This window comes from Sturnira hondurensis, unplaced genomic scaffold (assembly GCF_014824575.4).
Source record: "Sturnira hondurensis isolate 20B ecotype Veracruz unplaced genomic scaffold, ASM1482457v3 Scaffold0004386, whole genome shotgun sequence".
Taxonomy (NCBI): domain Eukaryota; kingdom Metazoa; phylum Chordata; class Mammalia; order Chiroptera; family Phyllostomidae; genus Sturnira; species Sturnira hondurensis.
The window spans coordinates 374465-401415 of record NW_028077017.1 but is presented as its reverse complement, the minus strand read 5'-3'; the positions used below and the strand labels follow the sequence as shown (position 1 = coordinate 401415).

Sequence of the window (26951 nt, the reverse complement as noted above, 5' to 3'; positions counted from 1 at the left end):
CAATCTTAAAACAAAACAAACAAAAAAAAAACCTTCACTGCTTTCCACTTCAATCTCTCCAAGCACTAACACTTTGGATGCCTCCTGGGGGTTACCCTCCAGACAGCGTCCTTTTCATTCCAGCCTCAGGGTCTGGACCAGATCAGATGCCCAGCTCTGCCCCCTTTTCCAGCTGTGTGATGTTGGAGAACCCATGTACCTCTCTGAGTGTCTGCATCCTCCCCTGTAAGAGAAAGTACTCAGAGGGGAAATCAGCTGACACTGGCCCGCATTTCAGTCATGTCTGCCACAGGCCATTGGCCAATGCAAGTTAGCGGTCCCCAAGTCTGACGCCAATGGGAAGATGTCGAACCCTCCCACAAGGTGACAAAGACACCTGACGATGGTCCAGTCGACCACACACGCTAGTGAGACAGGAAAAACAGCAGCCAGGACAAAGGCAATAGAGTGACTGGCCAAGGGAGCCAGCCAAGTGGAGGTCTTTCTCACTCCAGCGATTTCCTCATCCCTCCCCCACTTCCTCTTTTCCTCCACGAGCACCCCTTGGCCCGTGGGGCAGGACCGGCGGGAACTCCACGCGGAGGAAGTGGTATTTCAACAGCAGGGCTTCTCTGTCTCTCATTCCTGCGCTGCGCGCGAGGGCCGGGTGGGCCCCTGGGAGCTGCCTGTCCTGTGTGTAGAAAACATCCTAGGCGCCGGCGGCGCTCTCCTTCAGGGGTCACGCTGCTCTCATGCCCCAGACCACGGTCAGGGATGGCCTCTGTCGCCTGTCTGCCTACTTGGAAGAACTGGAGGCTGTGGAACTGAAGAAGTTCAAGTTTTACCTGGGGACGGGGACGGAAGCGGAGGAGGGCAGGATTCCCTGGGGGCGAATGGAGAGCGCGGGTCCTCTGGAGATGGCCCGGCTGCTGGTGACCCACTGTGGGATCGGGGAGGCCTGGCTGCTGGCTCTCAGCCTCTTTGATCGGATCAACAGGAAGGACCTGTGGGAGAGAGGACGGAGAGAAGACCTGGTGAGGGGTAAGGAGGTGGGGAATGGGACCCCCAAGGCTGCAACCCACCCGTTCCTTCTCCTTCCTGATAATCGCTGAGCTCACAAGACCTGGGCTCGGACGGATCCCCTGGCTTGGCCTTTATTCCTGCCGCGTTCTGGCGGGACCACCCCCCTTTTTCTTCTTACACATCCATCAGCACCTTGGAGGCACTGCCTTCTCTGCTCTGTTCTGACCCCTCCTCCCTCCTTCTGGGCAGCTCGGGGACCTCACCTGTGGGCTTCCTTAGCGCTCCTGTTTCTTTCGTCATATTTTCTGCCCTGGAAGATCATCACAATGTAATAGCACATTGGTTCTCTCCTATAATAAGGTAACAACTGGGTGTAATAGCATATCAACATATTCATTGTTTAAACACCGTGTTAGATATTATTATGCTGCTTTTTTAAAAAGGGTTTATGTATTTAGTTTTAAAGGGGAAGGGAGGAAGAAAGAGAGAGAGACATCAGTGTGTGGTGGCTTCAAAAGTGCCCCCCACCCCGAGGACCTGGCCAGCAACCCAGGCATGAGCCCTGACTGGGAATCAAACCTGTGACCCTTTGGTTCGCAGGCTGGTGCTCAGTCTACTGAGCCACACCAGCCAGGGTCAACAGGATGTCTTAAGCTGGAAATATGGAATGGGAAAGGAGAACCTTCATTTAATTTTTATTTTTCAACTACAGTTTCCATCCATATTATGTTGTATTAGTCTCAGGTGAACAGCATAGTGTCAGGTGTACAGCATAAATATAATCACGTACTTAAAAGATAACCTGTGAAGGCCTTATCATTTATGGTCTTACGTGAATTCTTGCCCTTATTCTTGGAGAACATTGAGATGCATTGGACTTGGGAAATAAGAGATTGGGTCACAGTTTTGCTTAGGGACATAAATGAAAATCAGAGTGCTATCAGCAATAAGGTAAGAAAATAATCAGCATAAAGTTCTTCATATGTGATTCTGTTCAACTGTATTTTTAAAAGATTGTATTTATTTTATTTTATTATTTTTTTAAAGATTTTATTCATTTATCTTTAGAGGGAAAGGGAAGGAGAGAGGAAGAGAAATATCAATGTGTGGTTGCCTCTGGCGCGCCCCCTACTGGGGACCTGGCCTGTAGCCCAGGCATGTGCCCTGACTGGGAATCGAACCAGTGACCCTTTGGTTCGTAGGCCCATGATCAACCACTGGGCTACACCAGCCAGGACTGTTGAACTTTATTTTTAATTTTTTTAAATTTATTGATTTTAGAGACAGAGAAGAAAGGAGTGAGAGAAAGAGACATCAGTTTTGTTGTTCCATACATCCATTGGTTGATTCTTTTTTTTTAATATTTTATTTATTTATCTTTAGAGGGGAAGGGAGGGAGAGAGGAAGAGAAACATCAATGTATGGTTGCTTCTCGTGCACCCCCTGCTGGGAACTGGCCCCTGCGGGGGAACTGGCCTGCAACCCAGGCATGTGCCCTGACTGGGAATCGAACCGAGATCGTCTGGTTCACAGGCTCTCGCTCAATCCACTGAGCTACACCAGCCAGGGCTGGTCGATTCTTGTATGTGCTGACTGGGAATAGAAAACATAACCTCGGTGCATCCAAATGGCACTCTAACCAACTGAGCTGCCCGGTCAGGGCTGGTTCTCCAGAACTGTATTTACTCATAGATGTTTTACATACTTATTTTAAGAAATTCAAACAATATACAAGTATAAAATCCCTCTCTTCTCCCCATCCCTCCCAAACCTCTCCCCACCACTAACACCTGGAAACTATTTAGTGTGACTCCTCCTCCAAACTGTGTCCTTTTCATTCACCAGGAGGTGGGCCCATGGTCCAAAGGGGATCAGATGTCAGCTTGGCTCTGTTCTGGCTGTGGGATGTTGGAGAATCAAGTACCTGTCTTTGCTTCTGTTTCCTCACTTGTAAGACAAGGGGGATTGGACTAGATCAGTGGTTCTCATGTGTTTTAATCTAGCTTTGAGGCATCTGGACACCTTGTTGTGAATGTGGCGTCAAAGACCCACACCAGGGATTCTGAGGCGGCAGGTCTGGGTACCAGGAGTCTGCATGTGGAAATAGGTTGTTTCCATGCTTCAGGAAACACCAAGGTAGAACGTCTCTGAGGTCTTTTTTTAGCTGTAATATCAAGAATTACTTTTTAGAAATTGTGATGAAACTATCTGAAGTTATATTGGTGCTTATTTTCTGTGCACTGAACTCTCCGTGCCATGAAAATGTGAGGTCCGTGGAGCAGAGACCTTGTGTTTTGTTATCTATCCAATGCCTAGAAAAATACCTGGTGCTTGATATGTGTATATTTGTTGGATGAATGGATAGATGGGTGGAAAGGTGGAAGGATGGGTTGATGGATCAATGTACGGATGAGTGGATGAATGCATGGATTAATGGATGGATAAGTGGGTGGATGAATGAATGGATGAATTGATGGACTGGTAGATGGGTGCGTGGATGGATGGATGAATGGATAGATGGAAAGGTAGAAGGAAGATAGATAGAAGGAAGGACAGGTGGATGAATGGATAGATGGATCAATCCAATGGATGGATCAATGAGTGGAGGGGTGGGTGGGTGGGTGGATGGATGATGGATGAGACATGACCAAGAGCTGAAGGGGAGGGAGGAATTCAAGCTGACTTGGAACTTCCTGTCTGAGAAGATGAATGGAATGAGGAAGGTACCAATCACCATGACGGGTACCCAGGAAGGAAAGTGGGTTATGAAGAACAAATGTTTTCAACAACAGTGAATACGAGGTGATGGCTGAACGTTCGGGGGGTGAGTGGGCAAGCAGTTGTCACACAGACCATTTCAGGTAATATTAGCTAATGTTACTGAGATCTAGCCAGATACGTGCCAGCTGATCTCCCCAATTTCTCCTCCAGATACTCCACCTGGTGGCCCGTCCTCGCTCGACAGCCAGTCGGCATGTTCTCTGGAAGTCTTTCCTGCAACTCCAAGAAAAGGTGAGCCATGAGTCTCATACCTGTTAGAATGCACTGGGGAACATCAAACTATCCAACTGAGAATAAGAGAAACAAAAACAGGCATTTGTTTCATGTTTGCACATAACAAGAAGTTGTAGAGTGGGTGGCTGTAATTAATTCATGTGATGGATTAATGAGACCATCAAAGCCCCCACTTTTTTCTGTATTTTAATTTTACCAACCTCTGTTATGTTGGCCTTTTGTTCCAAGACTTATCATCTCGTGGTTGCAAGATGATGGCCAAACCGGCTCATACAAAAGAATTTTTGCCCTGGCTGGTGTAGCTCAGTGGATTGAGCGTGGGCCTGTGAACCAAAGGATCGCGGTTCGATTCCCAGTCAGGGCACATGCCTGGGTTGCAGGCCAGTTCCCAGCAGGGGACCCACGAGAGGCAACCACACATTGATATTTCTCTCCTTCTGTCCTTCCCTCCTTCCCTTCCCCTCTAAAGATAAATAAATAAAATCTTAAAAAAAAAAAAGAATTCTTGCCCTGGCTGGTATGGCTCAGTGGATTAAGCATTGGCCTGCAAACCCAAAAGTTGCTGGTTCAAGTCACAGTCAGGGCGCGTGCCTGGGCTTTGGGCCAGGTCCTCAGTTGGGGGTGTGCAGGAGACAACTAGTCAATGGTTCTGTCCTTCTTTCTCCTTCCTTTCCTTCTCTCCCTCTTTATTTTTTAAAATAAAATTTATTTATTTATTTATTTAGTCAAATAAAATCTAAAAAAAAAATTAAAAATAAAAGAATTCTTAGTAGGGACAACAAAAGGAGGCAAAAGGCTTTCTTCCTCAATAGGTTGTTATTTTAGCTAGGGGTGAAATTATTCCAATAAACATCTTCTCCCTAGTGTTTTTTTTTTTTTTTTTTACCTGTGTAACTCTTGGTCAGGGCTGGACACATGGCCAACTCAGACCAGCCAGTGACCAAGGGGAATGAGATTACTCTTGGCTGGTTTAACAAAACCAACCTGCATCCCCTGGAAATTCTGAAGGGACAGCATTTACTGGAATCAAGGGGTCAACACTCACTACCCAAATAGACTCAGGAGTGTCAGCAAGGAAGAAATAGGAGCGCAGGCTGTTGGGTAGATAGCAACCCCCCCAACAAGGACATACAATCCTGAACACTCTTTCAAGGGCATTTATTTTTATTTATTTATTTTACATTTATTATATATTTTTTATTTGAGAGGGGAAGAGAAGGGGGCGGGGAGAGAAACATCAGTTGATTGGTTGTCTTTCTTACTGGAGACCTAACCCACAACCTAGGCATGTGCCCTGATGAGGAATCGAACCCAAGACCTTTCAGTTTTCAGGATGACGTGACTCGACTGAGCCACACTGGCCAGGGCTTTAAAGGCTGTTTAAATTCATCCAGCATACCACATGTCCTTCATTCTTTTTTTAAAGATTTTATTTATTTACCTTTAGAGGGGAAGGGAAGGAGAGAGGGAGAGAAATATCAATGTATAGTTGCCTCTCGTGTGTCCCTTGCTGGGAACTGGCCTGCAACCCAGGCATGTGCCCTGACTGGGAATCGAACCGAGGTTGTTTGGTTCGCAGGCCCGCGCTCAGTCCACTGAGCTACACCATCCAGGGCGACATGTTCTTCATTCTTGTTCTCATCTTTATTTTAAACTTCTCTATTTTTTTAATGTCCCCGTGTCTCAAAATAAGAACCCTTTCTCTATAAGAAAAGAGTGTAAGACTTGTACAAAATTCAAACATGGCTCTCACAATTATCTTTGCTTCATTTGAAATGTTTTCTACGTGAGAGGGTATCAAAAGAACAGTACACTTGATGGACTTCATAAACCTAAGAGTTTTAATATAGTTTGCTAGAACACATTGAGAGCTACTAAGATAACTTTATGAACAGATGAATAGATAAACATGAATAGATAAAAATGATATGTATATATATTTACATACAAGGGAATATTACTCAGCCTTAAAATGGAATGAAACTCTGATGCTTATTGCAATATCGATGAACTTTAAAAGCATTATGCTAAGTGAAATGAGTCAAACAGAAAAAGAATTGTATAATTCCACTATATGAGGTACGTAAAGTCATCAAATTCATAGAGATGGAAAGTAGAATGAGTCCTGGCTGGTGTAACTCAGTGGATTGAGTGCCGGCCTGTAAACCAAAGGGTTGTTGGTTTGATTCCCAGTCCAGGGCACGTCCCTGGGTGGTGGGCCAGGTCCCCAGAGGGGGGCGTGCAAGAGGCAATTACACACTGATGTTTCTCTCCCTCTTTTTCTCCCTCCCTTTCCTTCTAAAAATAAATCATTAAAATCTTTTTTAAAAAGAAAAAAAAAAGTAGAATGGCTGCTGGCAAGGGCTTGGGGGGTGGGGGAGAAATAATTAGCCAGCTTTTAATGGGTACCAAGTTTCTGTTAAAACATGGACGAGTTCTGGAAAAGGACAATGCTAATGGTGCACAACACTGTGAATGCACGCCATGCCCCTGAACTGAACACCTGAACATTTATTGAACCGGTAAGTTGTATGTTACGTATAGTTTACCACAGTTAAAACAGCGGATGCATGGGGTTTGAGAGAATGCAGGAGTCACATTCAGATCTTTTTTTTTACCTTCCCCTGGGTAGATATAATGGGCCCCTGGTGACATCTGAACACAAAGGAATCAATCACATTCTTTTCCTGGTCAGGGTTGGCCCTCAGACACTTTGGGCGGGATCCTTCTTTGTTGTGGGGGTGGGGCGGCCCTGGGCGTTACCGGATGTTGAGCAGCATCCCGAGCTTTTATCCACTAGATGGCAGTAGCAACCCCCGGTTGTGACAACCAAAATTATCTCCAGACCTTGCCCAATGTCCCTTAGAGGGCACGCAATCGTCACCTGAAGAAGAATCACTGTCCTAGGCTACTCACTGACATCTATACCAAGCAGGCTTTACCAAAGAGAAGTGAGCAAAGCATTTCTAGAGGGGCTAAATTCTCCATTGTAGATAGTCATCCCCCTTGTTGCCAAGGAGGCACGAAAAACTTGGGATCACCGCTTTCCTAAACTTGAATGAGCAGGCAAATCACGCAGCGATCTTGTTGGAAATACCGATCTTGTTGGAAATACCGTTTCTAATTCGGCAGGTGGGAAGTGGGGCTTCCCAAGAAGATGGGGCTTAGTGTCTCCTTCTACCAGGTGACCCAGGTTGACGCATTCTTCCAGAGCTCATGGGGCATGGGGGCCGGGCGGGGGGAGGGCCTCCGCCTCAACAGAGATGGTCACATTGCTAGCCTCTGGACCATCCTCTGAGTAGCAGGAATGAAGCGCCCTGTATAAACACTTTCTATGTTAAGGCCTTTGCTTCCCACTGGAAGGGAAGTACCAAGGCTCTCAGGCTCCGTGAGAACCAAGACAGGCAGAAAACTGGTCCACCTGTAGCCAGGTAGCTCAGTTGGTTAGAGCGTCCACACTACGCCAAGATTTTGGCTGGATCCCCAGTCAGGGCACATGCAAGAACCAACCATTGAATGCATAAATAAGTGGAACCACAAATCGATGTTTCTCTCTTCTTTTCTCTCTTCCTAAACATCCATTTAAAAAAAGAAAAAGAAAAATTAGAAAGCTGTTTCAAAGATATCGCAGAGCAAGGAGGCACTTAGAATCTGCTGTGCTTTAACCCGTGAATTCCCCGAAAGGTTGCTGATGAGGCCTCCACAAAGCCTCCTTTACTCTCCTTCAGATCCCGGGCAGACCTACAGGGACTACGTGCGCAGAAAGTTCCGGCTGATGGAAGACCGCAACGCGCGTCTGGGAGAATGCGTCAACCTCAGCCACCGGTACACGCGGCTCCTCCTGGTACAGGAGCACTCCAATCCCGTGTGGACCCAGCAGAAGCTCCTGGACACAGGCCGGAGGCTCGCGAGAACCGCAGGACACCAGGCCAGCTTCATCCAGATGGAGACCCTCTTCGAGCCAGACGAGGAGCGCCCTGAGCCTCCGCGCACCGTGGTCCTGCAGGGAGCCGCGGGCATGGGCAAGTCCATGCTGGCCCACAAGGTGATGCTTGACTGGGCCGACGGGAGGCTGTTCCAAGGCAGGTTTGACTACCTCTTCTACATCAACTGCAGAGAGATGAACCAGAGCGCCCCTGAGCGGAGCGTGCAAGACCTCGTGTCGAGTTGCTGGCCCAAGCCCAGCGCACCCCTCCGGGAGCTGCTCCGCGTGCCCGAGCGTCTCCTTTTCATCATCGATGGCTTCGACGAGCTCAAACCCTCGTTCCACGACCCTCAGGGCCCCTGGTGCCTCTGCTGGGAGGAGAAACGGCCCACGGAGGTTCTCCTGAGCAGCCTCATTCGGAAGAAGCTGCTACCAGAGTTGTCTTTGCTGATCACCACCAGGCCCACGGCTTTGGAGAAGCTCCACCGCTGGCTGGAGCATCCCAGGCACGTGGAGATCCTGGGCTTCTCCCAGGCGGAAAGAAAGGAGTATTTCTACAAGTACTTCCACAACACGGAGCAGGCCGGCCAAGCCTTCAGCTTCGTGAGGGACAATGAGCCGCTCTTCGCTCTGTGCTTCGTCCCCTTGGTGTGCTGGGTCGTCTGCACGTGCCTCAAGCAGCAGTTGGAGGGTGGGGGGCTTCTAAGACAGACGTCCAGGACCACCACAGCCGTGTACATGCTGTACCTCCTGAGTCTGATGCAACCCAAGCCCGGGTCCCCAACCCTCCAAGCCCCGCCCAACCAGAGAGGGCTGTGCTCTTTGGCCGCCGATGGCCTCTGGAACCAGAAGATCCTATTTGAGGAGGAGGACCTGCGGAAGCACGGCCTGGATGGGGCGGACGTCTCCTCCTTCCTCAACATGAACATCTTTCAGAAGGACATCAACTGTGAGAAGTTCTACAGCTTCATCCACCTGAGCTTCCAGGAGTTCTTCGCGGCCATGTACTACATCCTGGATGACGGGGACAGCGGGTCCAGCCCAGATCAGAACCTGAGGAGGCTGTTGGCAGAGTATGGGTTTTCGGAGAGGAGCTTCTTGGCGCTCACGGTGCGTTTCCTGTTTGGACTCCTGAATGAGGAGACGCGGAGCTACCTGGAGAAGAGTCTTTGCTGGAAGGTGTCGCCTCGCATCAAGGTGGAGCTGATGGAGTGGATCCAAAGCAAAGCCCTGAGCGAGGACTGCACCCTGCAGCGGGGCTCCCTGGAGTTCCTCAGCTGTCTCTATGAGATCCAAGAGGAGGAATTCATCCAACAGGCTCTGAGCCACTTCCAAGTGGTGGTGGTCAGCAACATGGCCACCAAGATGGAGCATATGGTCTCGTCCTTCTGTGCGAAGAACTGCAGGAACACCCTGGAGCTATACCTCCATGGGGCCACCTACAGCACCGACCAGGAGGAGGAGGAGGAGGAGAGAAGGACTTCAGGGTCCCAGACGTTAGTGGCACAATCGTAAGTACTTGCTGGGGCTTGCTGATTCCACTCAAGCTCCTAACCATGTCCTCAGCTGGGGGTGATTTTGCTCCCATCCAAGAAAATACTTTTTTGGAGGTGCGGGAGGGAGAGAGAAGCTTTGATTTGTTGTTGCATTTATTTATGCATTTATTGGTTGCTTCTCGTATGTGCGTGGACCAAGGGTCAAACTCACGCACAACTGAGCATGGGTGTATCTGGACGATGCTGCAACTGAGCTCCTTGGCCAGGGCCAAGGACATACTTGGCAGTATTTGGAAAAATACTTGGTTGTCATGATTTGGGGAAATGGGAAGGGTGCTACTTGCACCCCTTTCCACCAAGTGGAGAGCATGGATGTTGCAAAAACATCCTACGACGCACAGGACAGCCCCACAACACAGAACGGGCCACCAGACGTCCATAGTGTCCAGGCTGGTTTCCTCCTCTTCAACAATATTCATGAGTACTAGGCTGGAGCACATGTCAGATAGAATATATTCAATCAATAAATATTATCTATCCCTCGCCCTGGCTGGTGTAGCTCAATGGATTGAGCATGGGCCTGCGAACCACACGATCGCGGTTCGATTCCCAGTCAGGGCACATGCCTGGGTTGCAGGCCAGTTCCCAGCAGGGGATGCAGTTCCCAGCAGGGGGCCTACGAGAGGCAACCATGCACTGATGTTTCTCTCCGTCTCTCCTTCCCTTCCCCTCTAATAAAAAAAGAGGTGGTATATATATAATGGAATACTCCTCAGCCATAAAAATGGTGGTGTAGTGCCATGTGTGACAACATGGATGGATCTTAAGGGTATTCTGCTAAGGAAATAAGTTAGATATAAAAGACAAAAGCCATATGATTTCACTCATGTGGAATATAAAGGAAAAAGGCAACAAATGACAAAAACGAACTCATAGATACAGACAACAGTATGGCGGCCACCAGAGGGGAAGGGGGTGGGGAGGAGGGTGAAACGAGTGAATCGTGTCGAGTATGTGGTGACGATGGAACCTAGACTTTTGGTGGTGATGCAATAGAATACGCAGATTTTGAATTATAATGTTGTACACCTGAACCTTATATAATGTTATTAAGCAATGTTTCCTCAATATAAAAAATTATCTTTAAAGTGAAATCCATCTCCCCATCCCTAGTCCACGAGTTTAAGTCTGCTCACGATTACTTGCCAGCTATGTGAACTTGGGCAAGAAATACAGGGTCACGCCCAGGATAAATCAAAATGAAGCGAGAATGCTTTATAAATTGTGACGTGTTAACCAAGTGCCAAACATAAGCATCGTAAAACCGCTGGGAAAACTGGACTTGACCTGTTGTTCCTGCACGCAGACCCGAGAGGAACATTTTGCCAGATGGCTACAGTGAACAGCTGGCCACTGCTCTGAGCACCAACCCAAATATGGTCGAGCTGGCTTTGTACCAGAACGCCCTGGGGAGCCGGGGCGTGAAGCTGCTGTGTCAAGGCCTCAGACACCCCCGCTGCAAGCTTCAGAACCTGAGGTGAGTCTAGGTTGGTCTGGGAGCCTCAGATGGTCCCCCCACACCTTTGCATGGGGCTCAGCCAGAAGGAACACACAGAAAGAACACAGATGCTTTGGCCTGGTAGTTCAGTTGGTTAGAACATCATCCCACTATGTCAGAGTTGTGGGTTCAATCCCTGGTCAGGGCATATACAAAAATCAACCAATGAATGCATGAATAAGTGAGACGACAAATCAATGTTTCTCTCTGAAAAAAAAAAATCGATCAATCAATAAAAAGTCAGGAACGAATACTTGATGGTGTGTTACTTGGCTCTGGCTGCCGTTACAAAGTGCCACAGTCTGGGTGTCTGGGTGACTTAAACAACAGAAACGTATTTCTCACCATTCTTCTTCATCTTTTTTTTTTTTCTCTAGAGAGAAGGGAAAGGAAGGAGAAAGAGAGGGAGAGGAACATTAATGTTCAAGAGAAACATTCATTGGTTACCTGTCACATACCCGCCACCAGGGACCTGGCTGCAACCCAGGCGTGTGCCCTGAACAGAAATTGACCCGGCAATGCCTTGTTTTGCAGGCTGGCACTCAAATCCACTGAGCCACACCAGCCAGGGCTCACAATTCTCAAGGCTGGACGTCCAAGATCAAGGTGTTGACGGGGTTGATTTCTCCTGAGGTCTCTCTCTCCTTGGCTTCTAGGTGGCTGTCTTTCCCTGTGTTCTCTCATGGCCTTCCTTTTGTATGTGTCTTATGTCCTAATCTCTTCTTATGAAGACATCAGTCATATTGGACTAGGTCTCATTCTAATGACCTCATTTGAACTGAATCACCTCTTTAAAGACCCTTATCTTCAAAGTCAGTTGTAGTCCGGGATACAGGGGTTAAGACTTCAACCTGTGAATATTGTGGAGGGCACAGTTTAGCCCATGACAAATGAGGATCTATATGAGTTCAGCCAAAATTATTATTGTTTTTTTAAATATTTTATTTATTTATTTTTAGAGAGAGGGGAAGGGAAGGAGAAAGAATGGGAAAGAAACATGAATGTGTGGTTGCCTCTCATGTGTCCCCCTCTGGGGAACCTGGCCTGCAACCCAGGCTTGTGCCCTGACTAGGAATCGAACCGGCGACCCTTTGCTTCACAGGCCCATGCTCAATCCACTGAGCTACGCCAGCCAGGGCTTAAAATTATTTTTTACTTTTCTTATTTTTATCTCCTCCTTTCCAGGCTTCCTATCTCTCATCACACCTCCTGATTTCAAACTATATGACAAAATAACAATAATTCAAACAGCATGATATTGGCATTAAAAAAAAGATATATAGACCAATAGAACAGAATAGAGAACCCAGAAATAAACCCATGCATATAAATCAAACTAACCTTCAGCAAGGTTGCCACGAATACACAGTGGAAATGTCAAAGAAGAGGCAAATCCATAGGGCTAGAAAGTAGAATGGTGATTGTCAGGGGCTGGAAGAAATGAGGCATGGAGTTCATGAGGCATGAGGATAATGAAAAAAGTTCTAGAGCCCTGGCTGGTGTGGCTCAGTGGATTGAGGGCTGGCCTGCGAACCAAAGGGTCACTGGTTCGATTCCCAGTCGGGACACATGCCCGGGTTGCGGGCCAGGTCCCCAGTTGGGGGCATGCAGGAGGCAACCACACATTGATGTTTCTCTTCCTCTCTTTCTCCCTTCCTTCTCCTCTAAAAGTAAATAAATAAAGCCTTTAAAAAGAAAAAAAGTTCTGGAGATGGATGATGGGGATGGTTGCACAACAATGTGAATACACTTAATGCCATTGAACTATACACTTAAATAAGGTACATTTTATGTTATGCCTTTAAGGCATGGTGGCCCTGCCAACCAACAGATGTGGTTCGGCGAGCACCTTGAGATCTGCTCAGGACGTGGTACCTTCTTCTTCTCCTACTGATGGAGAAAGAAAAAAGTGGAACAGAACAGATGTGAGGGGTCTTGGATTCCTCTCTTTAGGGCAACCTCTGTGAAAGTATTTCCTTGGCTGCAAAGCACCAAAAGCACTTTATATTATTTTTGTTGCTTTTACTTTTTTAAATTGAGCTATAGTTTCCATATCAGGCAACTCATTGATATTTCTTTTTTTAAGTATATTGCCCCAAATTGGGCAAAACATCACCATGATCTAATTGCAGAACATTTTCATCAGACCAAGAAGGAACACCTTACCCCCTAGTTCCAATCTCCCTCCCCACCCTACTCCCACCCCCCTGACATCCACTAATCTCCTATCTTTGGTTTCAGAAAAAGGAAAGAATAGGAGCCCTGGCTGGTGTAGCTCAGTGGGTTGAGCACGGGCCTGCAAACCAGAGGATAGAGATTCGATTCCCAGTCAGGGCACATGCCTGGGTTGCAGGCTAGGCCACGTCCCCAGTAGGGGGCGCACTAGAGGCATCCACACACTGATATTTCTCTCCCTCTCTCCTTCCCTTCCCCTCTAAAGATAAATAAAATCTTTAAAATAAAAAAAAGAAAAAAGGGAAGAATACACCTAAAGGAAGGAGGGAGAGAAAGAATAAGGGACAAGGCGCAGAGAAGGACCACAGAGGGAATGACCTGGCTCTTTTCTCTCCTTTCCCTCCCAGGCTGAAGAGTTGCCAGGTTCCCAGCTCTGCCTGCCAGGACCTCGCAGCAGCTCTGACCGCCAATAAGAATTTGATAAGGATGGACCTCAGCAGCAACAACCTCGGACTGCGGGGAGTGAAGCTGCTCTGTGAGGGGCTCCGCCACCCCAAATGCAGGCTGCAGATGATCCAGTGAGTCCCCACCCCTGGGAACAAGCTCTGGATCGGCAAGGCCTCCCAGGCTTGAAAGATCTCCCCAAACACTGATGGTCCCCAAGTCTCTGCCTCGAAATTAGGGCTGCTCTTTGACCCATGAACTTAGACCCATGCCCTGGACTCTCTGCACTTCAGAGATCTTCTTTCTGGTTTCCTCTGTCTCCCACTGTTTCCACGCGGTGAGGAGTCCGTCCCCGGGGCCACTTGCGCACCCAGAACCCACACCCATGCTGGGGAGTCAGAACCCCAGCTATCCCTGCACCAAGACCCTTCCAGGGCTGTCCAACTTTTTGGCGTCTCTGGGCCACACTGGAAGAAGAGGAGTTGTCTTGGGCCACACATCAAATACATTGCAACGCATAATCTCACACACACACACACACACACACACACAATCTCACAATGTTTTACGTCCATTTAAGGTTTTGCATTGGGCCAAGTTCACGGGCACCCTGAGCCACAGGTTGGACACCCCTGCATGGTTGCCCCTTTCCTGCAATGCCGCCCAGCTAGAAAAACCACCCAGGTGCCCACCTGTGTGTGCTCTTTGCTACTCACACAGACCACTTTGCTTTGAACACTCCCAGTCACCAAATGTGTGGAGAGTTCCCGCACCCCCCTCCATCCCCACCACTACCAAGCACTTCTCTGGGATGCCAGCTGGTTGCCCTACGATTGAAATCAATTCTGACACTGTCTACCTGGAGACAGCGTCAGATCCGACAAGAGTTCAGGGCCGTAAGACTGCCCTCACTTCAGGGGTCCGTCAAAAGCTCCCATTGTCACCCGTGCTTCTGACCAATTGACTATAAATTGGAGGTTGCCATGACCCCCTCCTTGGGTTCGATTAATTTGCTAGAGCAGCTCACAGACCTCGGAGAAACACATCTGTCACTTTATTAAAGGATGTGTATAAAGGGTACAGACAAGCCCTGGCTGGTGTGGCCCAGTGGCTTGAGTGCCGGCCTGCAGATCAAAGGGTCGCTGGTTCGATTCCCAGTCATGACACGGGCCTGGGTTACAGCAGGCCAGGTCTCCAGCTGGGGGTGCATGAGAGGCAACCACACATCGATGTTTCCCTCCCTTTCTCTCTCCCTTCCCCTTTCTCTATAAATAAATAAAATCTTAAAAAACAATGAAGTATACAGATAATACATAGTGCCAGGTCTGGGAGGATCCCAAGTGCAAGAGTTTCGGTCCCATGGAGTTGGGGGGGGCATTACTCTCCTCTTGTGGATGTGTTTGTTCACCAGCCTGGGAGTTCTCCGAGCCCCATACCAGCAGGATTTTATGAAGCCTTCATCACGGAGACAGGACTGAGCAGTAACTCCGTTTTCAATCTGCCTCCCCTCTCTGGAGGATGGGGATGGAATTCCAAGCTTCTAATCACAGCTTCGTCTTTGGGGTGCCCGGCTCCTGTCCAGGAGCCCACCCACCGAGCCACCTCGGTAGAACAAAAGACACTGTTATCACCTGGGAGATTCCAAGCGATTTAGGAATTCTGTCAAGCGCCAGGGTCAAAGACCACGTATCAGAACAAAAGATGTTCCTAGTATCTTATCACTTAGGAAATTACGAGAGATTGTAGGAGCTCGGTGTCAGGAACTGAGGTGGGCAGAGATCACTGTGTATATTTTCTATTATCTGACAGCCCCCGCCATTCTGTTCCTCTATTGAACTCCTACTTCGCCCTGGACAACCAGGTCAAAGTCTCCAGAAAGCCTCTCCTGACTGCACCCCCTGTTTGCTGAGTTAGGTGACCCCTCCGTCTGTGAGCCATGCCTGGCTCCACTCCCTCCACCTTCAGTAATCCTTGCAACAGCCCTAGGAGGTCAGCACCATTTTTTAAATTGATTTTAGAAATAGAATTGGAGTGAGAGAGAGAAACAGAGACATCAATTCGCTGTTCCACTTACTTATGCATTCAGTGGTTGATACTTGTATATGCCCTGATGGGAACAAACCCACAGCTTTCATGTATCAGGATGATGCTATAATGGGAACTATTTTTTTAAAGATTTTATTTATTTATCTTTAGAGGAGAAGGGAAGGAGAGAGGGAGAGAAATATCAATGTATGGTTGCCTTTTGTGCGTCCCCTGCTGGGAACTGGCCTGCAACCCAGGCATGTGCCCTGACTGGGAATCACACCGCGATCGTCTGGTTCGCAGGCCCTCGCTCAGTCCACTGAGCTACACCAGCCAGGGCTCTTACTGAGCCTCAGCATCACAGGAAATCCAAATCTGAGACTTGAGGAAAACTTGCTTGAGGTCACAGGGTTAGTGGGTGGTGGTTCTGGAAGCAGACACAGGTCACAGGGCTCTAGAGACCCCATCCTGAATGGTCACGCTGCACTGCCTTGTCATTGCTTGCCTGTCTGACAAGATAGGACCCTCCTGAATGAACACAGTGGCATCAAATCTCTGTAGCTTTAGTGACATGGGTGGGCTCGTGCTGGGTAACTAAGGGCCAAGGGGTGAGCCATGAGGAGGCAGGAAGGCAAGATGGCGCCCTGGCCAACGTTTCTTTCCTCCCGAGGTTGAGGAAGTGTCAGCTAGAGGCTGGGGCATGCCGGGAGATGGCCTCTGTGCTCGGCACCAGCCGACACCTGGTGGAGCTGGATCTGACGGGAAATGCGCTGGAGGATGCAGGTCTGAGCCTGCTGTGTGAAGGCTTGAGGCACCCGATCTGCAGGCTGCGGATACTGTGGTGAGTACCTTTGTGGGGCCCTCTTTTTTTTTTTAATTTTGTATTTTATTTTTTACTTTATTGATTTGGGAGAGAGAGAAACATTGCTTTGTTGTTCCACTTGTGTATGCATTCATTGGTTGATTTTTGCACATGCCCTGACGGGGGATCAAACCTGTAACCTTGGCGTATCTGGACAAATGCTCTAACCAACTGAGCTACCCGGCCAGGGCTCCTGGGGCCCTCTTTGTCCATCCATGTTCATAGTAGCATTATGTACAGTAGCCAAAAGGTAGAAAGAAAATTCCATCGGGGTGAATGGATAAACAAAATGTGGTATATGCATACAATAGAATATCATTCAGCCTGAAAAAAAAGGAACGAAATTGATACCTACTACAGCGTGGATGAACCTGGAAGACATTAAGCTTAAATGAAATGTCAGTCAAAAAAAAAAAAACAATTATACACCTTGGCTGGGTAACTCAGTTGATCAGGCCATCACCCCAATATGCCAAGGTTTTGGGTTCGATCCCTGGTCAGGACACATACAAGACTCATCCAGCCCTGGCTGGTGTAGGTCAGTGGATTGAGCGCGGGCCTGTGAACCAGAGGATCGCAGTTCGATTCCCAGCCAGGGCACATGCCTGGGTTGCAGGCCAGTTCCCAGCAGGGGATGCAGCCCCCAGCAGGGGGCGCACAAGAGGCAACCATGCATTGATATTTCTCTCCCTCTCTCCTTCCCTTCCCTTCTAAAGATAAATAAATAAAATCTTAAAAAAAAAAAAGAATCATCCAATGAGTGCATCAGTAAGTGGAACAACACATCAATGTTCCCCTCTCCTACTCTCTCTTCCTCTCTCTCTCTCAACATCAGTAATTGAAAAAAAAAAGATGATACGATTCCACTTATCTGGAGTACCTAGAATATTCTAATCCAGAGAGAAAGAAATAACAGAGGTTGCCAGGGGTCCAGGCAGGAGGGGATGGGATGGGGAATTGTAGTCTCATGGGGACAGAGNAATCTTAAAAAAAAAAAAGAATCATCCAATGAGTGCATCAGTAAGTGGAACAACACATCAATGTTCCCCTCTCCTACTCTCTCTTCCTCTCTCTCTCTCAACATCAGTAATTGAAAAAAAAAAGATGATACAATTCCACTTATCTGGAGTACCTAGAATATTCTAATCCATAGAGAAAGAAATAACAGAGGTTGCCAGGGGTCCAGGCAGGAGGGGATGGGATGGGGAATTGTAGTCTCATGGGGACAGAGTCCCTGTTAGGGATAATGAAAAGTTCTGGAGATGGACAGTGTTGATTCTTGCACACCAATGTGAGTGTGCTTCGCACCACCAGACGGAACACATTAAAATGGTTAGGATGGTAAACGTTAGGTTATATATTCATTGCGTGTATGTGTAATACTTTGTGTATCTGTTCATTCTCCCCATCCACGGACATTTGGGTTGCTTCCACCTTTGGGCTATTTTGAAAAGCGCTGCTCGGAACAGGGGTGTGCAAGTATGTCGTGGAGCCCCTGCTTTCAGTTCTTTTGGGTAGGTCCCCAGAAGTGGAACTGATAAACACATGGTTATTTTTAGTTTTTAGAGGAACTGCCATATTGGTTTTCACAGTGTCTGTACCATTGTACATCCCCACAAACAGTACGCAGAGCTTCCAGTTTCTCCACATCCTCACCAGCCGTTCTTGCTTATACGCTTTTTTGTTTGTTTGTTTTGTCCTTTTTCTTTTTTAATCATAGCCATTAATGGATATCAGGTGGTATCTCATCCTGGTTTTGATTTGCACTTCCCTAATGATTAGGGGTGTGTAGCTTCTTCCCATGAGATCTGGGGTTATTTGTGTATCTCCCTTTGGAGAAATTGTCTATTTCTCCAGGCCTCTGCCCACTTTGTAAAATATGTGTTGAACAGGTTAAAGATTTGTCATCTCACTGCTGCAGCCTGCGGTGACCTGGCCTCTGCCCTCAGTGTGAACCAGAGCCTGCTGGAGCTGGACCTGAGCCTGAATGACCTGGGGGACCCCGGGGTGCTATTGCTGTGTGAGGGCCTCAGGCATCCCCGGTGCAGACTCCAGACTCTGCGGTGAGTCCCTCTTTACTCGCCATCACAGGAATCTGAGTTCACACCCCTTGCCCCTTTACCTGGACTCCCTGGGGCCAAGCTCCCTCCCCTCTTCTCCTAACTTCCAGCTGCAACTCCGTCTCCTTTCAGAGATTTTTCTGCCATGGGGCCTTTGCACCAGCTGCCCTTTCTCCCTGGAATTCCTTTCAGCTCTGCTGTCCCCAGATTTACCCCAATAACATCTGTTTTATCTGTTGGGACTCAAAATGGATGCTTCTTTCCCATGGACATTTTTCCCAGCCCCTTAATAAGGTCTCGGTTCCTAGTGTTAATTGTTACTGAACAAGGGTCGGGGCCGGGGGGGGGCACTACTTGGCCCACTGAGGGATGCCAAAAACTGCTTCAGAAAACAGAGGCCCCTCCCAAGGACGGTATACTAATATCTACTGGGCTCTTCTGTCCGCCGCCAATTAGAAAGACATCTCTCAATGCCAGAGATTTGTGAAAAGGAAACGAAATGTTTATTTAATGCTATTCAGGCCTAATGCCTTCATTAAAATATTAAAGTCTTTAAGGGTATACACCTACACACACACACACACACACACACACACACACAGCGCTCCCTTCTCCCACTGTCCCAACTCCGGGTACTGTAAATCAGAAAAAGAGCACAGGTCCGTTTTTCAGGTCACTGGCTGTGTTGCCTGTCCAGGCAGGATCTCCAATTAATCCAAAGTCATGCGGCACCTTCCACTGGCAAGAGTTCTTTGTACCAAGTTCCAGTCAAAGTCTCTCCTGCTTTCCCCGCCACTCGGCCAAAGGGAGCGCCCCAAAGCCGCGTGGGCCTCTTCTACCAAAGCTGCAGGGGTCCGCACTCCACCAAAAGCACGTGTCTTTCTTCTTCACCTGGCCGCAGAGATCTCCATTCTGGCAAAGCTGCGTGGTTTTCCCTTTCACCTGGGAAAGAGGGGGTCCTAACTCTGGCAAAACCACATGGCTCTCTCTTTCATGACTAGAAGAGGGGGTCCTAACTCTGCTGAAACCACGTGTCTCTCTCTAATGGCTGCCGTGTCTGGGTTTAAATCCCCACGCCCATCTTCCTCTGTACCCCTATTTCCGACTCCTCCCACGATCAGTTACACCTGCCAGTATTTCTGTATTATTACAAGTTTACTGGGCTGCCATTGTTAGTCTGGGCAGGTGTGGTCCCATGTCCTAGAGCCAATCTCCTCCAAGCTCCCATGCAGGCGCTGTAACTCAGGGGATCTGCCCCCCAGTTACATCTTGGGGGGAAGTGACTTCATTCCCCTAGCTCCAAGCCTGGTCACAGCCATTGAACATATCCAAGTGACCTGCCAAAGGTTATAGATATGTTAAATGACCAGGCCATGGATTAGCTGCAGGGCTGTGGCTGTACAAAACAGCCCTGCATGTTCCTGGTCTATGTGTCCCTTCCCCCAACTCACACCTGTTGGGGGAACAAGTGAGGACATCTTATGCGTCTCTCCAATATTCCTGTACACTCTGAGTTCTGGACACCATTCCAAATCTTTTCTGGGACCCCTCCTGGCTGCACCCTGTATCATTATGATGTGATTTGACCTTATGCTTTGCCTCAGCATCCTTTCACCAAATTTGTCATTGTGTATAGGAGTGTGGTATTCCAAAAGTTCAGGGGCTGTGTCCAGTCTATGTTCCAATGGCTGTTATAAGACCTGGCTCAGAGGTGCTTAAATATACGTATGTTGCCCTAGCTGCTGTGGCTCAGTGGATTGAGTGCCAGCCTGCAAACCATTTTTTTTTTTTAAATAAAAGAGCCCTGGCTGGTGTAGATCAGTGGATTGAGCATGGGCCTGTGAAGCAAAGGGTCACTGAGTTCGATTCCCAGTCAGAGCACATGCCTGGGTTGCCGGCCAGTTTCCAGTGGGGGGCACATGAGAGGCAACCATACATTGATATTTCTCTCCTTCTCTCCTTCCCTTCCCCTCTAAAAATAAATAAATAAAAATCTTTAAAAATATAAAAAAAAGAGAGAGAGAAAATGCAGGAAGCCTGTTTATTTAAAAATAATGTTTTTTGTAGTCCCAAAGGGGAGGGTTTTTTTTTCCTTTCCTATAATAGCATCCTCAATTATCTTATGTTATTCACTCCGGAAACTTTTTTTCTCTTGAGACAGTGAGCTGTATTGTGGCTTCTGTGGCTGTTTTATGTTTAAACGTTCAGAATAAATCTGAGCTCCATTTCTTCACATCTTCCCTCTACTGCACCTTTTAAACATTGTTTTTGGACTGCAGATGCACATATGATATTCATAATTCTTTTTTTTAATTTTTAAAGATTTTTATTTATCTTTAGAGGGAAAGGGAAGGAGAGAAGGAGAGAAACATCAATGTATGGTTGCCTCTCGTGCGTCCCCTCCTGGGAACTGGCCTGCAACCCAGGCATGTACCCTGACTGGGAATCAAACCGCAAACTCTGGTTTGCAGGCCCATGCTCAATCCACTGAGCTACACCAGCCAGGGCACATAATTCTTTTTTTTTTTTAAGTTTTCAAAAGATTTTATTTATTTTTAGAGTGAGGAGGGGAAGGGAGGAAGAAAAGGAGGGAGAGAAACACTGATGTGTGGCTGCCTCTCACGTGGCCCCCACTGGGGACCTGGCCTGCAACCCAGGCATGTGCCCTGACTGGGAATTGAACCAGAGACCCTTTGGTTCTCAGCCCGCGCTCAATCCACTGAGCTACACCAGCCAGGGCAAAACACAAACATTTTTGTTTGATGAAAGAAACCACAGACAAGTTGCCAGATTGATGACCTACTGAGGAGATATTTCCAAAGTATGCTGTGAGCGAAGGATTCATATTTAAGATATTTAAGAAACCACAGATCTGAAAATCAAACCCATACACAGTCAGTCCTAGGATGTGCATTTTTGTGACATGTCTAAGAAATCCTTTGCCAATGCCATGTCCCAAACATACCCCGTTTCTTCTTAGTAAGTATAGTTAAACGGGGAAGAGTTTCTTTTTTTTTCTCCAATGTTTGCAGCCCCATTTAATAAAGAACCCATATTTTCCTTGCTGGTTGGGAATACCAGCTATATCGTAAGTCATTTTCTTGTGTCGTGTGTCCCTCTGTTCTTTCCCTGTGTCAGTTTTTATTCCCAGTTTTTGCTGTTGTAATTGCTATAGTTTGTTACATGCCTTACTGGTAGGACGATTCCTTTAAAAAAAAAACACACAACAGGTTAAATTCTTTTGTTTTTTTGAATTGAATTTTAGAAAGAGAGAGGAAGGAGGGAGAGAAGGAGAGGGACAGGAAGGGAGGGAGGAAGAGAGAGAGAGAGAGACACAGAGAGAAATATCAGGTGGTTGCCTCTCAACCAGGGATGGAACCCGCATCCTAGGTCTGTGCCCTGACCGGGAATCAAACCTGCAATGTTTTGATGCACAAGGGGACAAGGCTCCAACCAACTGGACCACCCAGCCAGGCTCGCCTTTCTTATTTCTCTCTCCCTTCCCTCTTCTTTCGGGCCGGTTCCTTTCTTCCTCAGCCTTGTTTTCTCCCTCAAGGGGAAACCTGGAGTCCTTCTGGACTGAGCTCCACACCCCACACGTAACCTTCTGCAGCCCGCGTCCCCAGAAGCGTCAGCCCCGCCCTGTGCACTCTGTCTTTCCAGGTTGGCCATTTGCCGGCTCAGCTCTGCCGCCTGCGAGGGTCTGTCTGCTGTGCTCCAGCACAACGGCCACCTCCGGGACCTGGACCTGAGCTTCAACGACCTGGGAGACCAAGGCATGCGGCTACTCTGTGAGGGGCTGCGACACCCCACCTGCAGACTCCAGAAACTGTGGTGAGTGGCTGAGAGGCAGGACGGTTGCTGGCCCTCGTGTTTTCTTTTCTTTAAAAAACACGTTCTTGCCGTGGCTGGTGTGGCTCAGTGGATTGGGTGCCAGCTTGAGAACCACAGGGTCACCAGTTTGATTCCCAGTCAGGGCACAGGCCTGGGTTGTGGGCCTGGTCCCCAGTAGGGGGTGCACAAGAGGCAACCACACATTGATGTTTCTTTCCCTCTCTTTCTCCCTCCCTTCACCTCTCTAAAAATAAATATTAAAAAAAAATAAGCCCTGGCTGGTGTAGCTCAGTGGATTGAGTGTGGGCCTGCAAAACAAAGGATCGAGGTTCGATTCCCAGTTAGGGCACATGCCTGGGTTTCAGGCCAGTTCCCAGCAGGGGACGCACGAAAGGCAACCATACATTGATATTTCTCTCCTTCTCTCCTTCCCTTCCCCTCTAAAAATAAATAAATAAAATCTATTTTTAAAAAAATAGTAAAACCTTAAAAAATTATTGATTGATTTGAGAAAGAGATCGATTTGTTGATTCACTTATTTATGCATGTATTGGTTGATTTCTTGTATGTGTCCTGACCGGGATCAAACCCACAATCTTGGTTTACCAGGATGACGCTATACAAAATTGAGGTACCTGGCCAGGCAGGGTGTGTGTTTTTTTTTTAAGATTTTATTTATTTATCTTTAGAGGGGAAGGGAAGAAGAGAAGGAGAGAAATATCAGTGTATGGTTGCCTCTCGTGAGTCCCCTGCTAGGAACTGGCCTGCAACCTGGGCATGTGCCCTGATCGTGTGGTTCGCAGGCCCACACTCAATCCACTGAGCTAGACCAGCCAGGGCAGGGTGTGGTTTTTAGGAAACGAATTTACAAGGAAACAGAGTAGAACCCAATCAGTCCAGGTGAAGATAGTGATGGCATGCATTGAAAAGGCATTTATGCCACCTGGTTGGAGCATCTTCCTGATTCACCACAGCTACAGGTTCAACCCCTAGTCAGGGCACAAACAAGAAACAACCATTGCATCAGTGAGTGGAACAACAAATCCATGTTTCTCTCCCTCTCTCTCTCTCTCAAATCAACATTTAAAAAACCAGCCCTGGCAGGTGTGGCTCAGTGAGGGTCCTGCCAGCCTGCAGACCCAAAGGGTCGCCAGTTGGATTCCTAGTCAGGGCACGTGCCTAGGTTGCGGGCCAGGCCCCCAGTGCAGGGCATGCAAGAAGCAACCACACATGGATATTTTTCTCCTCTCTCCCTCCCTCCCCCTCTCTAAAACTAAATAAATAAAATCTAAAAGTATGAATAAAACCAAAACCTACCCCCTGGTTCTCTATGAAGATAAGAATTGCCAAAAGTAGGTGTTCCTGTTGCTTTAACTACTTTTCATCTTCGACAGGCTGGACAGCTGCGGCCTCACAGCCAAAGCTTGTGAGGACCTTTCTGCCACCCTGGAGGTCAACCAGACCCTGAGGGAGCTTTATCTGACCAACAACGCCCTGGGGAACACAGGCGTCAGACAGTTATGCAAGCAACTGAGTCATCCTGGCTGCACACTCCAGGTGCTTTGGTGAGAGAAGGTCCCAGGCTCTGGAGGAGGCGTGATTTGTGCCTCCTCAGAGCTAGGAGCAAAGGTCAATAATTGAACACCCCCCCCCACCCCGCCCACGCCGCAAGTTTGGATAGACACTTGGTGTGGAATACAGAGGAGGCCCTACTTTGTTTGTTCCTTGGGCGATACTTTTACCCTCTCGTGGCTGTGTGACCTGGGAGAAGTTCTCCTCGGAGCCGTTGCCTCCTCTGTCCGATGAGGCCTGGTAGCTCAGTGAGAATCTGGAATGATTCTGCCTGGCCTCAAATCCCATCGCTTTCCAACTTCGTGAATATTTTTGCCAATGATCAACCCCTTAGCGCTTCGATACCCCAGACTATAAAAATGAGGAGAATAATTGGTCACAAATTAAATGAGTGAACACTGGTGAGGGATTTAACATGGTGTGCAGCGTAGAGTAAGCCGGTTTCCCATGAGGATTCGGTTTGAAATGAAGGCCTAGAAAATGACTGGATTCCAACAGGGCGAGACTCATGATAGATTTGATATCTCATTCGAATGTGGAGGCAGTGGCCTGGGATAACAGTCCCCTCCCTGTGCCCTCAGGTTATTTGGCATGGACCTGAATAAAATGACGCACAGGCGATTGGCAGCGCTCCGTGGGACCAAGCCTTACCTGGACATCGGCTGCTGACCGTTGCTGTCTGCTGGCGCTGCTCTTCAAGACTGGACAGAGGAAGGTCATCTCAGGACCCGCTCACCAACATACCGATCGGGCTCTGCATTTCCTTAGGAGACAGATTCATAAGCATAATAAATCCCTTCCACTTGGGGGGGTCCGTCATCAATGTGCGATGGAGCTCGGAGCTCTAGTTTTGAGAATGTTGGTGCTGTGAGAACTGAGGGCTGGGCTCCAGAATCTGGAGCCCAGCCTCCCAACCGAGGGGGATGAAAAGGGTCCCCCTTTCCACCCCAGGGGACCCTTGGAAATAATCAGGAGACACTGGGGTGTTGGGGAGCTACTAATGGCCTCTAGTGAGAGAAGCCAGGGATCACACAAGACAGCCCCCTGCAGTATTTAACTGAAGACTGTGACAAAGGTGAGAAACTCTGTTCTCCACGATCCATGGTGCAGTGGAGATTCTAGACGCCTGGGAGAGCCGCTGAGCCTGGGATGCAGTACCAAGAGCCCCGCCAGTGTCCCTTGCAGTCTGGTTTTCAACCAAGATTCTGTCCCCTGACTGGTGGCCAGTGGGCCCACAGCTGGACGGACACCTGCCAGTGAGACAGCTGCAGGCTGGCCAGTAACATACACTAGGCTTTGAGTGAAGACATGAATGAAATCAGCCCAAAGCTCACTCTTGGGGGATTCCACTTGGGAACTTCAGACGAAGTCAGGGATTGTTGGACCAGATCATGTGGGAACTTCAGACGAAGTCAGGGATTGTTGGACCAGATCATGCGTCAGTCCTAACCGAAAAGACCCGTTTCCTAGGAAGCAGGAAGAGGGTAGAGATGGACGATTTTGTGACTTTGGAACCTAGGAACAGTTGGGAACGGAAGTAACCAATTCTGATCACCCCCCGTGGAGATCAATAAAGATGTAAAGTTCCAAAACTCTGCCCTGGCTGGCGCGGCTCAGTGGAGCTCAGTGGATCGAGTGCCGGCCTGTAAACCACAGTGTTGCCGATTCCCAGTCGGGGCACATGCCTGGGTTGCAGGCCAGGCCCCTGGTGGGGGGTGCGAAAGAGGCAACCCCACCCTGATGTGTCTCCCTCTCTTCCCCTCTAAAAATACCTTTTTTTGTAAGTTTCCAAAGCTCTGCGTTGAAATGGAGTCCTTGACTCTTAGCATTACTTGGCCTCCAAGGGCACTTTAACTGCTGCTTCTGAAACTTAATGGCAATGGCGGGCCTTATACTCGGGAAGCCGGGAAACCTGACCTACTTTAATCTTTAGATTACCAACAAAACCTGTGGGTAGTATTTTGAGGGGGAATTAAAAATATCAGGGAGTTAGATCCTTTCAGGTGGAAGTGTATACATATCACACCTTTTCTGGTTTGCTGATTGCAGGGCAAACCCGCAAGAGGAACTCCCTGAATTTGAGCTTATTTGGATTCTGAATTAAGGCCCAGTAGCTTTCATGACACATCTTCAATTTAGGAAAGGATGCTGAATTACCCAATTACTTACATCCCCAGCTAGTTTCCCAGGAAGTGCAGCAACTAAGTTTTAGCAGTACCCACTCATCACCCACAACTCGCGTTCCACAGTTTTAACTGTCTTTGATTTCGCCTGTGCACTTATCACCGGCACATCACCCAGCCCAGTATTCTCTGCAATGGAATTCTAAGTATGCCGCGTGGTAGATTGTGACTTTAGCAGGTGTGCCCGTTTCCTTGAAAGTCAGGGTTTGAACTCCATTTACCCTCCCGAGTCCACTATGCCCAGGTCACCGGTCAGCCCTTGGAAGATGTGAAATCTAAACTTTTAGTGAGATCGTGGCTTTATAAAAGCCCAGTATACAACGTAGAAAGGACAAAACCCAATACAAAGGACAAAACCCTGTACCAGCGATGGGTTCCTCCGAATCCTGTCAAGCTGGTGAACCCTGCTTCACCAGCCTACCCACTGAATTGCTTTGCAACGTTAGCAACTCGAGGTGTAAAGGTCCCTCCGCGGGTGAGGGCAGGCAAGTACGAGCCACACAAATACAGCACAAATGAAACTTTTATTGCACTTAAAAAGGCCATGTTGTAACTTTAAATTCTGAGACGTAGGCTCCCGTTTTTAATGAGGAGCCGGGAGCAACTAAGGCACACTTGGGGAAAATGAACTAGGGACTGGGGTGCAAGGCAGTCGTCACCGTCGACACCTTCCCAGAACTCAAGAGGTTCCTTCTCAGAAGTCGCCGTTTCATCAGGAGTGAGTGTCACAACCGCTGATCTGGAAAGTGGATCGCCAGACTCTGCCCACGAGGTGTACCTAGGGGAGGGCGAACTGGCGG

General features: G+C 48.2%; 1 protein-coding gene across 2 annotated transcripts; it reads left to right on the top strand.

Annotated features, from left to right (window-relative positions):
• The first annotated feature begins 731 nt into the window (after window positions 1-731).
• On the top strand, window positions 732-25052 carry NLRP12 (NLR family pyrin domain containing 12). Of its 2 annotated transcripts, XM_037045612.1 has the most exons (10): window positions 732-1020; window positions 3934-4014; window positions 7746-9453; window positions 10805-10975; window positions 13579-13749; window positions 16311-16481; window positions 18395-18565; window positions 22226-22396; window positions 23791-23961; window positions 24550-25052. In XM_037045612.1, the coding sequence occupies exons 1-10, from the start codon at window positions 732-734 to the stop codon at window positions 24635-24637; spliced, it is 3192 nt and encodes a 1063-aa protein (XP_036901507.1). In that variant the 3' UTR covers window positions 24638-25052. The 2 variants fall into 2 exon arrangements, with proteins under 2 accessions (XP_036901507.1, XP_036901508.1); XM_037045613.1 differs by lacking the exon at window positions 22226-22396.
• The last annotated feature ends 1899 nt before the right edge of the window (window positions 25053-26951 follow it).

What these genes read in the sequence shown, in the direction of transcription:
- NLRP12 (XM_037045612.1), top strand. Translation starts at nt 732, where the DNA reads ATGCCCCAGACCACGGTCAGGGATGGCCTCTGTCGCCTGTCTGCCTAC. An exon ending in TCCTGCAACTCCAAGAAAAG is followed by an intron (nt 4,015 to 7,745) that starts GTGAGCCATGAG and finishes ACTCTCCTTCAG; the next exon opens with ATCCCGGGCAGACCTACAGG. An exon ending in TGCAGGCTGCAGATGATCCA is followed by an intron (nt 13,750 to 16,310) that starts GTGAGTCCCCAC and finishes TTTCCTCCCGAG; the next exon opens with GTTGAGGAAGTGTCAGCTAG.